At 38.4% G+C, this 17,616-nt stretch overlaps 2 protein-coding genes and 1 pseudogene across 3 annotated transcripts; 1 reads left to right on the top strand and 2 right to left on the bottom strand.

Annotated features, from left to right (window-relative positions):
- Window positions 1–924: 924 nt before the first annotated feature.
- LOC131324706 (uncharacterized) lies at window positions 925–9,437 on the top strand. 2 transcript variants are annotated; one of them, XM_058356789.1, is made up of 3 exons: window positions 925–2,600; window positions 3,553–3,742; window positions 8,898–9,437. In XM_058356789.1, the coding sequence occupies exons 1-3, from the start codon at window positions 1,014–1,016 to the stop codon at window positions 9,023–9,025; spliced, it is 1,905 nt and encodes a 634-aa protein (XP_058212772.1). In that variant the 5' UTR covers window positions 925–1,013; the 3' UTR covers window positions 9,026–9,437. The 2 variants fall into 2 exon arrangements, with proteins under 2 accessions (XP_058212772.1, XP_058212780.1); XM_058356797.1 differs by lacking the exon at window positions 8,898–9,437 and adding an exon at window positions 4,638–6,112.
- On the bottom strand, window positions 9,113–10,643 carry LOC131324728 (uncharacterized). The gene is made up of 2 exons (XM_058356816.1): window positions 10,515–10,643; window positions 9,113–10,336 (listed from the first exon to the last, which is right to left on the bottom strand). Exons 1-2 carry the CDS (start codon window positions 10,606–10,608, stop codon window positions 10,110–10,112), a joined length of 321 nt encoding a protein of 106 aa, XP_058212799.1. The 5' UTR covers window positions 10,609–10,643; the 3' UTR covers window positions 9,113–10,109.
- Window positions 10,644–10,944: 301 nt separating this feature from the next.
- Window positions 10,945–16,899, bottom strand: LOC131324720 (ycf20-like protein; annotated as a pseudogene).
- Window positions 16,900–17,616: the final 717 nt, after the last annotated feature.

Here is a 17,616-nt window from a genome sequence, read left to right as displayed (position 1 = left end):
TTGTTTCCGGTACCCAAATGTATAGGCCCTACATAAAAGGAATGACTTTGGTGTCTCCGGTCATTTTTGGGACACCGTAACTTTTGACATAACAAAATCATTATGAACATAACTAAAATCCATTACAAGCATAACAAAATCATAACAAGAAGACATAACTTGTTTGTTATGCCTTGGTTGAGTTTTGTTATGCTTTGGTTGATTTTTTGGATATTTTTTGGTTATGCATTATTTGAATTTTGTTATGCTTATAATAAATTTTAGCAAAAATGCTACAGGTACCGAAATTGGGGGACCGAAATCGGACCGACGGCCGCCGGCGGGCCGTCTCCGGCCACCGGACGGCCGATCCGAGCCGTCCAAAAATTCTAAAAAAAAAAACCGAGGGGCCCCCGCGGGAATCAACGTCATCCGAGGTGTGTAGGGTGCTTGATCGGAGCACCCCTTTTCGTGTGTATAAATTTACATATACACACGAAAAGGGGTGCTCCGATCAAGCACCCTACACACCTCGGATGACGTTGATTCCCGCGGGGGCCCCTCGGTTTTTTTTTTTAGAATTTTTGGACGGCTCGGATCGGCCGTCCGGTGGCCGGAGACGGCCCGCCGGCGGCCGTCGGTCCGATTTCGGTCCCCCAATTTCGGTACCTGTAGCAACACTCAAATTTTAGTTATACTCATAATTGTAAATTTATACCAAAAATTACACTGCCTCCTAAATGACCGCGGAGACATCATAGCATCATCCCTACATGTATATCTTCTAATGGCACAAGAAAAGTTCCCCATTTTTTTTTTTTTTTTGAATATGAAAAGTTCTCCATTTACACGCCCACAAATCACCTGACATTTGGTTCTGGTCCTCCTAATTGTGTGGAACATTCGGGAAACTTCTTCAGCTTACAGAATCTTACTCCCACCAACCGTCACATGAAGTCACCACAAATCTTCTGCTAGATAAAAATTGATGGATTGCAGCATTATAGAGAGAAACTAGAGGCACCGCCAATAGGATGCCACCGCACTTTCATCACAGACTACCTCTCTCTCTCCACCACCTCCTCACGCCACCCCGCACCACCGTCCTCCACCGGCAAACCACTCCAATTCTCCCACCACCCATGTCCACCATGTCTTCCTCATCACCATCCCATTCACTACACCCCGACCCAGACCAACTCAACCAAGCCATAAACTACCACAACCAGACCAAACACTCCTTCACCAACTACGCCAGGGGCCCCCATGGCCTCGACTGGGCCAACCAGCCCAACCCTTTTCGCCGTTACATCTCTTCCCCTCTCCTCCCTCTCTCTCACTTCCCCATTGATCAGAGTGATCCCAATCCCTCGAACCCTAATAATAATAATAACTCCCCTCTCTTTTCTTCCCTCTTCCATTCTCTCCCCTCTCCAAAACCCCTCTCCAAATCCACCGTTTCTCAGCTCTTCTACGATTCTCTCGCCCTATCGGCCTGGAAAACTTCTGGGTTATCCACCTGGTCGCTCCGAGTAAACCCTAGCAGCGGCAACCTCCACCCAACCGAGGCCTACATCATTTCACCACCGATCGATTCGGTGTCGAATTCGCCTTTCGTGGCGCATTACGCCCCGAAAGAACATTCTTTGGAGATCAGAGCCCATATCCCTTCTGGGTTTTTCCCCAAGTTCTTCCCGGAGGGTTCTTTTCTTATCGGGTTTTCGTCCATTTTCTGGCGTGAGGCCTGGAAGTACGGCGAGCGGGCGTTTAGGTATTGTAATCATGACGTGGGTCATGCTGTTGCCGCGGTTTCGATGGCTGCGGCGGAGTTGGGTTGGGATGTCAGGATTCTTGATGGGTTGGGTTATGTGGAGTTGGAGAAGCTTATGGGGCTTGAGTTTTACAAAGAGTTCAAAATCCCGTCTAGACCGGTTAAGGGGAAGTTCCCCGAGATCGAATTCGAGCACCCTGATTGTGTTCTTGTTGTTTTTCCCATTGGGGTTGATGAATTTGACGTGGATTATGGAGTATTGAGTTCGGCTATATTGGAGTTTTCCAAGTTGGAGTGGAAAGGAAAGCCTAATGTGCTCAGTAAAGAGCATGTTTGCTGGGATATAATCTATAGAACAGCAGAGGCTGTGAAGAAGCCATTAGAGGTAGGAAGTAAATTTATGGTTGATCTGTTGCAACCGAGTGGACTGGTTAGTGAAGGGTCATATAAGGGTTTTACAGTAAGGGAGGTCGTCAGGAAGCGGCGGAGTGCAGTGGATATGGATGGAGTAACTGCTATGGAGAGAGGAACGTTTTATCAGATTCTGCTACATTGTCTTCCTTCGGGTTCTGGAAGCGGGGAGAAACAAAGGAAACAATTGGCATTGCCATTTCGGGCCATGTGTTGGGATGCTGAGGTGCATGCTGCTTTGTTTGTTCATCGCGTTGAAGGGTTGCCAAAGGGTTTATATTTCTTGGTGAGGAATGAAGACCATTTTGATGATATCAAGAAGGCTACTAAGTCTGAGTTTAAGTGGGAGAAACCAGAAGGTTGCCCTGATGATCTCCCTCTGTATGAACTTGTTAGAGGTGATTGTAGGAAGCTTGCTAAACAGCTTTCTTGCCATCAGGTACATATGTCTCTTCTTATATGAGTTTTTCTTCTTAAATTTTCCTAGCTGATGTATTTTGCTCCAAAATGGGTATGTTTATGACATAGAGATGCATCTGTTTCCTAGGATGGTCTCACTGTATCCAAATCTTGACAAGGCTATGTAATGAATTGTAAGTTTGCCGACCTTTGCTTTTATCATGCTATGGAATGAGTTCTAAATTGTTGAATATCATGGGTTTAGTAAGTGCACAAGTAAGCATGTGGCATAGGACTATAGAAGCATAGAACGAGTCCAGGGATGCTAATGACTAGGAATATCTCTCCTCTATGTTTTGCTTGGACTACATGTTATCTTTCATATGGTTTTATGACATGCAAGAAACATGTTATGTACTGCCGATCTCATATTCCCACTTCTCAACTTTGTGACTTTGGATTTTAAACCAGGAACATAAGTTGAAATCTAGCAAATCAAAAATGCTCTAGTGACTATGTTTTGCTGCTTGTTTTTCAAATGTATGAAGAAAAAAAAAATGGTGTTATCAGAGTCGGTCATTTTGATATAAATTGGCCGTTTTGATGGGAAATAGTGTTTGCCAAACTTTTACTGAACTAACACGTGTGTAATTTTTGCATAATGTACTGGAAACATAGTTGGCCAATACTATCACAAGATCCAGGCATTATCACCATAATTAGACTCTGAGTGTTAGATTATTTTATTTGACTTGTCTCTGGAATTGAAAGCTTACCATTTTTTTGCCTGTAGCCGTATCCCGAATAGCTCTTGAACTATATGCGTTTCATGAAACAAGGACTAATTTTGTAGTTCCTAATTCTGTTCACTATGATCCAATTCCTTAGTTTGCTACTTCGGTGGAAACGATCTGTGAGTATTGTTATGCCAACAAGCGTTGGTATTTCTGTAGTATTCCTGTATCTTGACTAGATGCCATAATCTTCTGCAGGATATTGCCGGTGATGGCTGCTTCAGTCTAGGCATGGTGGCTCACCTTGAGCCTACATTGCGTTCCAAGGGGGCATGGATGTATCCTCGGTTATTCTGGGAGACTGGAGTTCTTGGTCAGGTGTTGTACCTTGAAGCGCATGCAGTTGGCATCTCAGCTACTGGAATTGGTTGCTTCTTCGATGATCCTGGTGTGTTTTCCTTTTCCTCACCTGTTACCTTATAGTAGTATATCCTAATTTCCCACCTAATCATTCTTGGTAACTAGAACTCGTATTGAGATTTCACATAGAGATGCTTGTTCTATTAGAGAGATCTCTTCTAGATTTGTCTTCTGACTATCCTTGAAAAAGTCAAGACTATTTTCTGGTTATTGGTATTGCAATGAGTCTTCATGTAGCACTAGTGAAGAAATCTTGTGGGTAGCATTTCTGGTAATTATTGGTTGCATAAATTACATGCCTTGAGGTAGAGGTACACCGTAGGGCTTAAATAATGAATGAGAGAAGCAAGTGAAAAAAGGAAAAGATCTGTACTTTTTTTTGTTAATCAGTAGAACTAAATAGGGGACATTAGAGGAGGAGGTGTGGTTCGGGAAAATTTACATGAGCATTAAGGATCGTATAGGCAATGTTTTGAAACCCAGACCGTAGAGCAAACTGGAAAAGGGACCGGGTAGACGGGTCATCGGTTCAACCGTAGTCGAACCGGAATTGAACCGTATGTCATTATTATGTCTGAAATTATTGATAATTACGTCAAATGAGTTAATAAAAGAAAACTAACTAATACTAGGATATAAAAGAATATCAGTGTCTTAAAATGTATAGAATGTACGTGGATCAGCCTTATGTGGAGTGAAAGATGAGGAGTTAAGAGTTAATTCTGCCTGAGAAATGTAGTCCACAGATTTGGAAGAATCTCACATTGGTGGGTTGTAGTGTTGTAGAACTTGAGACATCCATTGACTGTATAAAATGAAAAGGTGCCACACCTAATTCAGCAAAAAAACCAAAAATAATAAGAGCCAAAAATGATCCAACAAAAAAAAACAAAAATGATTTCGTCTCTCTAACTTTGAATCAGGCATTTCCCATGTGCTTCTGGAGTGGATTTTGTCGAAATCACATAGAGAGACAAAAATATAAGAACCGGACAGGAATCCGGAGAAGCTCTAACGTTGGACGGCTTGCGAAGAAAATCAAGGTCGTGGGAAATCTGGAGAAGAGATAGAGAAACACGTCACCGGAGAAGCTCAGACGTCGGACGCCAGAGAGAGGACGTTGCCGGAGGAAGGAGGGTGAGAATGGAGGGAGGAGGTGTCCAGGAGGGTGCGGCGTTGTGTTTGAAAATTAAAAGCATAAGTGAGCATTAACCCTAATCTGAAACGTGTATCAACTATCTACATACATTAATAAGTTACAAAATTATGTACAAGGACCATAACTATAGATAATATGGTTTGGTTCAGGTATCGGTTCGGGTAGCTGCGAAACCATAACCGAACCGAACCCATTCGGTTATCCCGTTGCCTCTACCATATCCGTACCCATGGGGAAAAAATCAGTCATGGTCGGCGAAAAAAGAGCGGTTTGCTTTGAGTACCCATAGGTTCGGTACAAATGGCCATCCCTAGCCATTTGATGGTGCTCTGCCCGAGGAGGGTCCCAATAACACTCAACTCCAGCAGCAGTAATGGCTTGAATCTCAGTAAAACTTTTACCCTCTATGGTTCAACAAACCTGTTGCGGTTTTCTCGGGTTGGCGGTTAAACCATCTAATTTGCGTGGTTTTTAAAAATGAAGCCGGTTTTAATAACATGCCCTTTTTTTTTTTTTGGGGTAATTCAGATCGGAACACGAGCAGGACAAATGTTTAACTAGTTGGATCGGCCAGTTTGGTCCGGTTTTAAAACATTGCGTTTAGATTTGCTATATTGCAAGTGTCAACCATTATGTCCCTCTAATGATTCTTGTCAAGATCCTTTTAATTGATCTACCTAGGACACTATCCCGTGTGTTCCATGTCATCATCTCCCCTCCCTACGACGAAGAGGAAGAACTTCACAAATGAGATCTCATATGCCAAGCCAACAGAGTAGGAGGTACCAGAATCAAATATAGTTGAATTGGGTCTAAGGAATCTTATTTGGATGTAAGATTTGGACATAAGATCATCATATGGTAGTTAATTAGGTGGTGGGCACATCGCTATTCTCACGCATGATTGGACCAACAATAAGTGGCTCGTGAATAGATATATGGGGTACGGCTCATTGTTGGCTCCTTTGGGCCACTCTCCTTTTCAATGATTGTGACTACTCTATGAATGAATATTCAAGCTACAATCCTCGATTTATGCTGCCAAAATATGTTACATGGACTCTTCTTAAGGGAGAAATACCCGTTTCGGACACCCGACACATGGGGGTGTGAGTCGTGTCAACATGCTGTATGACATCTCCTAAACAAGATATGGAGCCAAGAAGACGGAGAAAAATTCTAGGTTATGTGAAATTTTTCGTGTTCGACAAGTTCAGTTGGACATTCACCTAGCAAGCATATATGGAAGTCAAATATTTATTTTCTCTTTCGATAATTTGAACGTATGACTTCGAATCTACCATGAAACTATGCATCAAAACTCTCATGACTCCTAACAATACATTATCTAAGAAATGGAAAAAAGCCCCTTAGGTATATGGAGTTTTTATTATGTGTACGGTTGTATCTGTAAGGAGAATTATATGATCATGATATTTTAATGTGTACCTGTAAGCAATGTTCTGAATACCGTACCGGTCAGGGTACCGGTTTTCCTACCGGTACGTACCGTATCGGTACCGGTTAAATACCGGGTATTGTTTCTGATTTACCGCAACTACAATATATATAATAATTATATATAATTATAATTCAAAAAAATCCCCCATACCATGCAATTCATCATAAAATACCTATGTGTTTGTCTCTTGTCTCACATTGCCTAGTTACAAAACTCTTTTCCATCTTAAATGACTTTGCACACTAGTGAGCTTGTGAATGAGGACCCAAGGAGAGGTCTCGCGCGCTCGGGAAAATGGGCCTTGGCCGAAGGCAATTTGGAAAAATTGATTCGGAAACCAATTAACCCTGAATTTTTTTTTTTGGGTTAAACGTGTGAATCAACCCCACCAGAAAAAAGGAAAAAAAAAAAAACAATGTTTTTATATCTCGAACGAATTTACCGGTACCCGGCCTGTATTGTCCGAGATGGCCGGTAAGGGCCGGAACGGAATTAAGGGGTCAGAGTACCGTTTTCTTGATAATTCAGTACGTACTGGCCGATACGGAACGGTATTGATAATTTTGCTTGTAAGGGGTGTTTTGGCTTAAATAAGCCGCTTGGCTTCTTTTTTTTTGTTGTTGTCTTTATTCAAATTTTTTTTTCACATTTGTTAGTTTCACGTTAAATTTTTGTGGATTTTTGCTTCGTCTCGACGAGAGGAATCGGAAAAGTGAAAAATTATGGTCCAAACTCATTTTTTTTAATAAAGCCATAAAATCTGGCTTTTTAACTGATTTTTGGCTTTATTCAAAAATTTTCAAGTTTGGACCATAATTTTTTACTTTTCCGATTCCTCTCGTCGAGACAAACTAATAATCCACAAAATTTGACACAAAACTAACAAATGCGTAATAAATGAGTGCAGACAAAAAAAATAAGCCAAGTGGCTTTTTGTCAATACACTCTATGGCTACCCGTATTGAGTCCATGTAACATAGGTGCCAAAATGTCTACTGTTTTGCTCAATCAGGTAGTGGTGTTTATATCGCAGCCGCTATGATATTTTTTTTTTACCAGCAAAGAAAATTTCATTATGCTAAAGATAAAATATGAAATCGATCAGTAAGCAAAGAATTGCATAGAGAGAGTTTCAGAGGGAATAAAACTCCCCTACTACTAGCCAAAACTCAACCTACCTCACAGCCGCTATGATATTAGACGTCAAGTAGTGTACCTTCAATCAAATTTTGACTCATTGGAATCCAAATTGCCAAACCAGTCCCAACCAGGGTTACCACAATTTGCTATAGGGGTTACGATTTACGAACTGTGATGCAGATCAAACAATCCCAATCCGGGATCGGTAGGAATTGGAATGGAGATTCAGTGATCCGATTATAAAAATGGCACACAAATGATTATCTTACATTGCATACAAGATACAACAAAAAAAGACCTTGTAAATTAATTCCATTGTTGATTTGATAAGTACATTACCTTGCATAGATGCTACTAGTACTAAACCAATCCGAAAAAAAGGTCTGCGTTTGGAAAGAACTAATTTTGTTCCGAACATATGATCTGAAGAAGCCTACCCTCACCTTACCGTGTTCCGAAGGTTATGGCGTACTATGCTCCCACTCCCATTCTGCGTACCATAGCGATCCGCGATCCAGGTAACCCTGGTCCCAACAAAGTAATAAGGGTGTGTTTGGAACTTAGGGAGCAATTTTGAACAAAAAAGAAAAAAAATATTATTTGTTTCTAGCTTGGGGGGAAACGATAAGACACAAGATAAAATAAGTTGATAATTAGTTTCTTTTTAAATTCCATATCTTTTCCATTTTAAGTTCAAGTTATGTTATAATTTTCCGCTCCTTTTTTCTTCAAATTCCAACATGGGAGAAATTGTTTTCCTCCTCATTTTCCTTTATTTATCTTGCATGAGTTAAAGATGCAATTACTCCTTCCTTTCACGGCCTGTAAGACATGATTAGACCTGGTGTCACCCTCCCTGCAACTGACAGGTGGACCAATCACACAATCTCGATTTCCATTGCACCCAGCTAGGCTTAAGGGGTAACAGTTCTATGTTGCATGGACTCTTCTAAGCATACAAAGTAGCAGTGTCATATACTCGACACTAGGGGGGTATGGGTACGGAATATGTCCCAACATTTTTGTTGGAATTCACTTGGGAAGAATAATTTGTAAGTCAGAGTTTATCTTAAATTAATGGTATGCAACAATGCATTGAATGCTTTAAGACATATTGTAGAACAGCATTTACCCTACAAAATAGAATAAATGTATATTTGATAAATATACCATGTCCTTGTTTTGAGAATTAGATGAATCTGACGATCACACACACATCCACACATCCGACGCTCATACTTGAGTTCATGTTGTCCATCAGTGGCCAGGTGTGCTCTTTCCCACCAACCAAGCATGCCTCCTCTCACGACCTGCCTAACTTATGAAAAGCAAAAGTAATTGCATCGCATGCTAAATGTTAGTTCAACCCTTCTTTTCGAGTTGTCAACTCAAATTTTATTGGTTTTTTTTTTCCTTTTGCAGTGCATGACTTTCTTGGGTTGAAAGGATCAAACTATCAAAGCCTTTATCATTTTACAGTTGGAGGTCCAGTCTTAGACAAGAGGATAATGAGTCTTCCTGCATATCCTGGCCCTTTAATTGATGCATAATTTTGGATAAGTACAATCCGCATAACATCGGCAGTACATTGATGATTTTTCTTGAAATCTCCTGATGGCTATTTCTCCTGTTGACGAGGGAAAAACACAGTATAGTTACAGCATGATAAATACTCGGTGATATGAACTACTAATTGACTGTAAGAAATTTGTCCATGTGTGTATAAGTTCTTTGTTAGGTGCAGGTTGTGCCTTCTCATAGGAGGTGTTTTAGTACGTGTTAGTTTTTCTGGAACTGGAGCATCTGGTTTCAAATTGCCATTTCACTGCTTGAGCAGTTGGCCTGTAGTTGGTTTAGGAGGTTACCTGCTTCTTTGAGCTGTAAATAATATTTTTTGGATACTATTGATTGCTCACAAATGATAAATTTTGATGCTAAAAAATAGTAATGGTGGAGGTATAATGGTTTGTGGCCCTCGGGCATTGGTATCTGGACTGTGCCTTCAGTTAGGGGCTAGTTTAGTATTGCTTTCATTTTTGTTAGCATTAGTGAAAATAGCGAATTAGTATTGCTTTCATTTTTGTTAGCATTAGTGAAAATAACGAAAAAGGTTGGCAAATGTTTTCTGGAAAATATCATTCGAAAATTCACTTTTCAAGAAATCACCAAGAACGTGTATATGATTTCACAGAAGATGTTTTTTGTTTAGAGATGTAAACAGTGCTGTCTAGAACTTTACAGAACTGTTTCCAGGTATGTTGATCTGGACCAACTCTTAAACCAACAGTAAGCACAATTTAGCTTCCGTCTGCATAGAGGACAAATAATCTAAGTCATGCGCTCCGTAATAAGCTTAATGGTATGAGGGAAAGAGAAGTGAAGAACAAAACAAGAACGGCTTAAAAAGTGCAAATGGAGAGTGCGATCGCAAATTTTCACGCCCTAAACTTTCACGAAGATTACTGCTGTGAAGAAAGTGTTGATCACAAGAACACAAATCTGCAGTGTGTTGGTATCGTTGCAATAACGGTAGCTCGTGAAAGATATCAGCACCCAAGAAATTGGAGTATCAATTACAAAATTGGGCCCAATTCCATCCAACGACTAAGTAATACCGAACCATATAGTTGCTTTTCAAGGTTTTCTTTTTCCTATCAAGATGTTCTTTCCACAAGTATGTAAAACCAATAGTTGGGCCCAATACAACAATTCTGCTAAGACACCTTGTTTTTGGCTTTTCATATTTATCGGACCGCCAGTTGTTCCACATTTACTACCACCTCTGAAGTTTTGAGGTAGGCCGGTGAAACTGTCTTCTGCAAGCTTCAAGGGTACAATGTCCATATTAACTGCCTCTGGAGCTGCATTCAGAGTATAAGAATTCTTCAATCCTCAGACTTCCTACAATAGTATGCATTTAGGACCAGTTCAAGGAGGTTACGACTTCCCAAAGGGAAAAAAAATAAAAATCAAACTGTTGCTCAATGATGAAAAATCATTAAGCATGGCATAACTGAGAGAGCTTTTTTCTCCTCTGACCTGAGATTGTCCTGCTGCTTGCAAAATGCCCGGCAAAAACAGGATTGGTTTTGTAGTGGCAAGCTGACACCTGCACTTTGCATAATCGCAACATATCTCAGCAAGGTAAAGAACAGCTGAAACTTCCGTATGAACTTACTTACTGTCTGGCTCTTTCCAAAACACGAAGGCCATCCTATTGCCTCAAATCTAAATCTTTCTTATTCTCTTGTTGTAATTGTAGGCTTCCAACTTGAATGGCCTTTTCCCTCTCCAGCTGGGTAGGCACTCATTTTTCGGTTCAATTTTCTCAAAAGAACTTCAATTAGTAAATCCAAGTTAAGAGGCAGCCCTCGACAGAGCTTAATAGAAAAACATAATACATATAACCGAACCCAATTGATTGGTACACAAGGCTCGGTTTGGTAACTTCAATTCGTAACACAAGAAATAGGGAACACGACAATTTTCATTTCTGTTGGAGTAAAATTCTATCTATCCTGCAATTTTCATGTAAAGAACATGATGAGGTTTAAGCTTTTAACTTACTAATTCTGACCACCTTGTCCTAGAAACACGCTACCAGAATGCAGGGAGTACATCTATTTCAAAATTGAAGGGGTTGCTTAAGCCAATGGCATTTTCCATTTTGTACTTGAATGAATCCAGGAAGAGACCAAGGGAGAGACTGGCCTTCCAGTAATTAAACATGGTGATCAAGCTCTTAACCTTACTGAATAAATAACGAGAAGTTCTATATGTAAGAACCCCCAATCCCTTCCACAACAGCCACAGATAAAGCAGCAGCTAGAATATCCCAGTCTCCAGTTTGCCCTATAACTGTAGCAAAGGCAGTTGCACAGTAAAAACCCACCAGGAAAAAGAGTACTTTCATTGGAAAGTTCTTCCATATCTCCTTAATTCGTGCACTCAACTTTAGTCGAATGGCTTGGGCAGCCCTAATAAGTCGGGTCCTGTTTCTGCTGTTGTTGTTTTGGGAAGGATTCAATCCACCACCATCTGCACTGCTCCTAATAGGCCAAGCCAACCTCCTATGCAATTTGAGTTAAGAAATCAGACCATGAGCATAACGTAATACCATCTTACAATAACATGCACTACTATTTCCCTGTGCTCATAAAACTAAACATACTAAGGCTTTGTTGTTCCAATGTAAATTGCAAAGTGATTTACCTGAAATATTCTCCATGTAAAATGTTTTACATACAGAATAAATTTACTATATCTAGTTTCCAGTGTTTGGCATGAAACCTCAACAGAAAATTCCAGAAAGAATAATTGCCTAATTGTAGTGCTGCAAATACTCTAAATAAGGCCCACCGACCCAACGATGGAGAAGCAGGCCTTCATTCCAAGCCCATAAACTCATAGCCGCATGTTATTTTCTTCTCCTTCACATAAACCATTTTACACGGTAAAATATTTGCTTGGTAAAGATTTAATTGCGGTGCTGCAAATATTCCTAATGATGGTGAATTGGTCTTTCATTGCAAGCCTATATAAATTAAGACTGTAAAAGTTATTTTGTTAACCTTCGCATTTTTCTTGGTCTCCAATCACACGCAGACAAACCCTGAAAATGAGAGATTATTTTCGGGAAAATATTTTACGTGTCAAAACAGACAGCCTAAATTTCTCCATGCAGGACTACCATATCTGTGATACAATAGGCATAAAACAAGCATCAGATTAAGTGTGACTTACTTGGACTTGTTGAGAAAAGAAACGTCGGATATGTGAAGAAAATATGCACGAGAATAGAGTCTCTTGCCAAAGGCAAAAGCAGTCTTGTGAATGCAAGCCCCAAGGCGGCTTCTTGCGGGAAACCTATATCTCAATTGTCTGGTAACTGCAAGCTTAGTATTCCTTGAATTTCCAGTCGTTAGCAATTTAGTTTCCATTACAGTCTAAATTCTGCAGAGAAACCCTGCAATGTTAGAGAGGAACTACTGAGATGTAATGAGAAACACTACAGTGGACAAGAAGAAGATGAATGAATGCAGAATCCTAACATTATGAATGAGAAGTGTCAGAATACAAAATGCCAGAGGGAACAAAATCTCATTCATCTAGGCGTCTCAGGAATTTCCGATGCACCCAAAAAAAAAAAAAAAAGTTGTCTCAAAAGGTAACAAACACAAGGCTGCTTCTTCAGAAACTGTACAGAGGTGACCTTTCCTTTAAACAAAAATGCTGAACAATCCAAGAAGAGTTCATCAGCTAACTATACTTACTTTTTCATTTGTCGTCGAAGTTTATACGACGCAGTATCGCAGATCACTGCCGCCCCTACCCTCATCCTAAAGTGGGATAATACAGTTGAGTTCAAAAACCAAAACATATAGACAAAAACCAATGAGTTTATTCTCTTATAAGAAGTGCAACCTTTAGAATATAAATAGTAATTAGAGGTGCCTGAAAAGAGCTTAGCATTAGAAATAGATTTGTATATTCAATCTATTTGCAACTCTTATGAATTGTTCTTTTACCTCGAGATCTAATCTCACAAATAAAAGCTGGTTGAGTTCTTTAATGGTTCTTCAATCATAAGAATACTGCAAACTTCATATTTTTGGTAATTCTATTAGTTGAACTACCAATATGAACTAGTTCAGACTGCCGTTTCAGATGGGTTGAAGTTTAGTAACACATATAGCGCATCCTACCTCAGTGTACAATGTTAGCTAGGATATCTCAGTCTATGTAGAGTCCAATCTAATATTCAGGTGAACTAATTTTGAGTATAGGTCTTGAAAACTAACACTAGCAATTAAATGATGCATAAAATTGTCATATACTATGATGAGGATGCTCTCAGCAAGTATCAAGCCACACTCACAAAGCATTCTGAAAACCAAAAGTGAAATGCCATTCACATCTGGACTTCTGGAGGGCCATAAAAGTCCTTAATGACAACAAATTCACCAGGTATGGAACAATAATGAACTCTGAATCTCATACCTAGATAAAATCATAAAACCCAAATAACATAGTGATTTCTCGAAATTAAAAAGGCTGTATTAGTCAACAAAATCCAATTGCAAACAAAAACTATGGACACTCGAGTCAAATGCAGCCATTTATCACCAAGATGGGGGATAAAAAAAATCACCAAAAACAATTATGTAGTGTCAAAAACTGACTCTGCATTTGGCATCATCTTTGTTTTCTGCTTTCTTGTTTTCACATTTGAAGTTGCAGGAAAGAATCTTTTTCTTTGTCGACTCCATGTGAGCTCTATAGCTTTGAAATGATCTACAAGGCCAACTTGATCCTCTTTCCCAAGAATCATAGATGAGGGAACCGTAGGAGGGCTGCCCGAAGATTTTTTTGAAAACAACCAATCTATCTATATTTATATCTATCTATACTTCTATTAAAAGGGAGAGGTGTTTATCGACTTTTCTTAGTTCCAAAAATGCCCTTAATGAAGAATTACAACTCTATATGCGAACCGACTCCTTTTAAAACCCACATATTTAGGAAAATAGACCTATTAATTAAGGGTAGTCCTATGGTACACACCCCTTATTAGGAGATGTACTGTACGCATCATAATTTTAAATCCTATGATTTAAAATTGAATAATCCGGACCACCCATTTATTAAATCTGTTAATAAAATAAAAAAATAGCTGAGCAGGTAACAGGTTATTCCCTCCTCCTTGACTCTCTCTCCCTCATGTGTAAAATACTACAAATTATAAACATAACCACAATTGTTATGACAATACAAAAAATTGATATTTTCTTACCATAATGTGTCTTACCAAAAGAAATTGATCAAAAGATACCAGATACAAGACCAAAATATGTCGTACCATAATAAATAATTATTATACCCAAGCAAAATACATGTCTAAAATATCACAAATTAAATAACATAACCACAATTGTTATGACAATACAAAAAATTGACATTTGTTTACCACAACTTGTCGTACCAAAAGAAATTTATTCAATTATTATTGCAAGACTAAAATATGTCAGGACCACAACTAACAAGCGAAAACTTCATTTTTAGTTCTAAAATACGTCGTACCACAAAATATGTCGTACCAAAATAGACATTTGTCCTGCCACAACTTGTAGTTGTATTCGAAAATTTGGGTATAGTACTTACTTTTCGGTGAATTTCTTTGATGAAAATTTTGAGCGAGAATTTCATTTTTAGTTTAAATTATTGGAGGTATTGTGTAGGGAAAAATTAAAATTTGAAAAACTAGTGTGGAGGGAATTGAAAATGAAGATAATATGGTGAAAATTTTAAAATTTGAAAAAATTATTTGGCAAGAATTGAAAATAATTAGGTTAAATTTTGTACAATACATTGTGCTAAGGTAATGACAATCTATGGCATTATTATAATATTTGTGATTATTTTATTCAATATGTGGTATTTAATTTACGTATATATTTTGCTTTGTTATAGTGGAATTTTGTAGGACATATTTTCATATTTTTATAGAATATATCATCACAAAAAAAAAAAAAAACGACAGATTGTGGTAAGGTAACGCCATTTTATGATTTTATTATAACAATTGTGGTTATATTATTTAATTATGGTATGGTATTTTGCTGATTATAACTATCGTTAACTGAACATTTTGATTGAGTTTTTTTTATACGACACGTGGGTATGAAAACGTTAATTTATGGTGTTGTCATAACTACTTTGGTTATATTACTGAATTTGTGGTATTTTAGACATGTATTTTGCTTGGGTATAACTATTGTTGATCATGGTACGATATATTTTGGTCTTATTACGGAATATTTTAAGTAATTTACTTTGGTACGACACATTGTGGTGTAAGAAAACATCAATTTATGGTATTGTCATAACAAGTGTGGTTTTTTATATAATTTGTGGTATTTACATATGTTTTCTTTTGATATGACACGTTGTGGTAAGAAAATGACAATTTTAGGTGTTGTTATAACAATTGTGGTTATTTTATATAATTTGTGATATTTTACAAATATTTTTGGCTTGGGTATAACAATTGTTGATTCTGCTACGACATATTTTGATTTTGTTACGGAATATCATATGAGTCAAAGAATTTTTTGTACGACTCATTGTGGTCAGATAATGCCAATTTATGGTGTTGTTATAACATTTGTGGGTAGCATTATTTAATTTTTGATATTGTACGCATATATTTGGTTGGGGTACAAGTATTATGGATTCTGGTACGAATAATTATGGTTACATAATAATCATATTTTTTAATTATAGATAACCTGCTAATGATCTGTTCAACAGGTAAATTTTAAAGTATAAGTCGTAACTAGCATCATAAATATGCATTAGAAAACCAAAAATCAGCATAATGAAAATCACAAATTGTCATAATTTAGACATACGGTATATCATGTGTACCATAGCTTTTTCCATTAATCAGATACACATCTCACACTGAAACATCACGTTCTTTAGCCAAGGAAAGGACAAATCGGCGCCAAAATTAACTGAAAGTGTCTCTGCGAAAGCTGTACAAAAACTACGTTCTTTCCTCCAACGCTGTCTCCCCCAACTTCGCCTCACACTTCAATCTGTTGTTGGCGGTTATAAATCGTATCTCTGGATGACCTCCATCACAGGGAACATAGCATCCATAATCTTCCATCTCCATCTCCATCTCCTTCCTTAAATTTGGCGTCGACAGATAGAAGAGTTCTCCTTGGATAACCTCTACAAAAAGATGAACAGACTTCCATAGACAACCATACACAGTCAGTTCAAACTTCTCCATCGTCCACACTTTTGTAGCCGTTATTTGTAGTCCTCTGTAATGGATCGACATCCCAGAAATCATATAACTAGAACAGGGATTGGCACCGGAGTTACGTACACCAAGCGTTTGATTCACAATAGACTCTAGTGAATTTGTGCAACAATCTCATGTCCGACAATGAAAAAATTGAGGAAAAACAATCAATATTCCTTAGATAGTTAGATATATAAGATATACTACTACATATGTAAAGAAAGAAAGAAATAAATAAATAAAGATTTAGCTTACAAGTAATTGTTGTTGGTGGAAACGTCCGATCGAGGAGCTCCGCTGATGAGAGCCAGAGCTTCGCTTTCTTCTTCGGCTGTGATAAGGGTGTTTTTGGAGTTTCCATTTTCCATGGCCATCAAACCAAAGCCGCAAAGTCCAACCTTTGAGTTGGGTCCCTGACCCAATTCCTAATACTCCATTATTGTTCTGTTCGTATTTACACAGGACCTTGTGTCCCTCCCTCGGCGGATGAGAGACAGAGAGAGACAACTCAATTTGTGTGGCGCTAGGCAAACCCCATTCAGAGCCCTCCAAATTCAAGCCAAGATGTGTTCGTAATGCAAGCTAGTAATAAGATTAAACTTAAAAATATGCCACGTAATGCAAGCTAGTAATAAGATTAAACTTAAAAATATGCCACCAATGTAAGCAACAGATAAAGGCAACGATCTTCTGCTGCTCAAATCCCTTCTTCCTTACCTGATATGATTGCTTGGTATATCCAGAATGCTAAAGGGTCTGGTTTTAATTGTTGGCTTTTGAAATGTGTGCTAGCTGCTTGTGTCTACAACTCGTGGATAAAACGTAATCAACGGATTTTTCAGCCTAAGTTTTCTTCTCTTGATCATGTTATACTCAAGACTGTAACTTCTATTCGGGAATTAGTGCACTTGAAGAGGGGTGTCAAACAATCCCAAAAGAACATGGAGTTATGTTGCAGTTGGGGGCTCTCAAATAGGATTTTTGCTCCACCTGTTTTGTATAGGCAAAATCTGTAAAGATTAGGAAGTCCTTTAAGTGTTTTTGGTCTTGTTTCCTTTATTCTCTCTAGTGGTTCTCTGAGGTTTTGTCTCAGGTGTCTTAGGAGTTGTGTTCTTTCAGGGGTATGTCCCTTCGAGTTGTAAATGAGTTTGTGCTTTATAAAAGGAATGTGCTTCTCCAAAAAAACAAAAAACAAATAAAGGCACTAAACTTGAACAAATGAAGCCCTTTCATTGATCATACATTAGGCCAAACTCTTTGGCGACTTTTTATCACGATTTTTTTTGGGTGTTTTTTCTTTATTTTTATTAGATTTGAGTCAAAATT

This window comes from Rhododendron vialii, chromosome 1a (genome assembly GCF_030253575.1).
Source record: "Rhododendron vialii isolate Sample 1 chromosome 1a, ASM3025357v1".
Lineage (NCBI taxonomy): Eukaryota > Viridiplantae > Streptophyta > Magnoliopsida > Ericales > Ericaceae > Rhododendron > Rhododendron vialii.
This window is presented reverse-complemented; position numbering and strand designations above follow the sequence as displayed.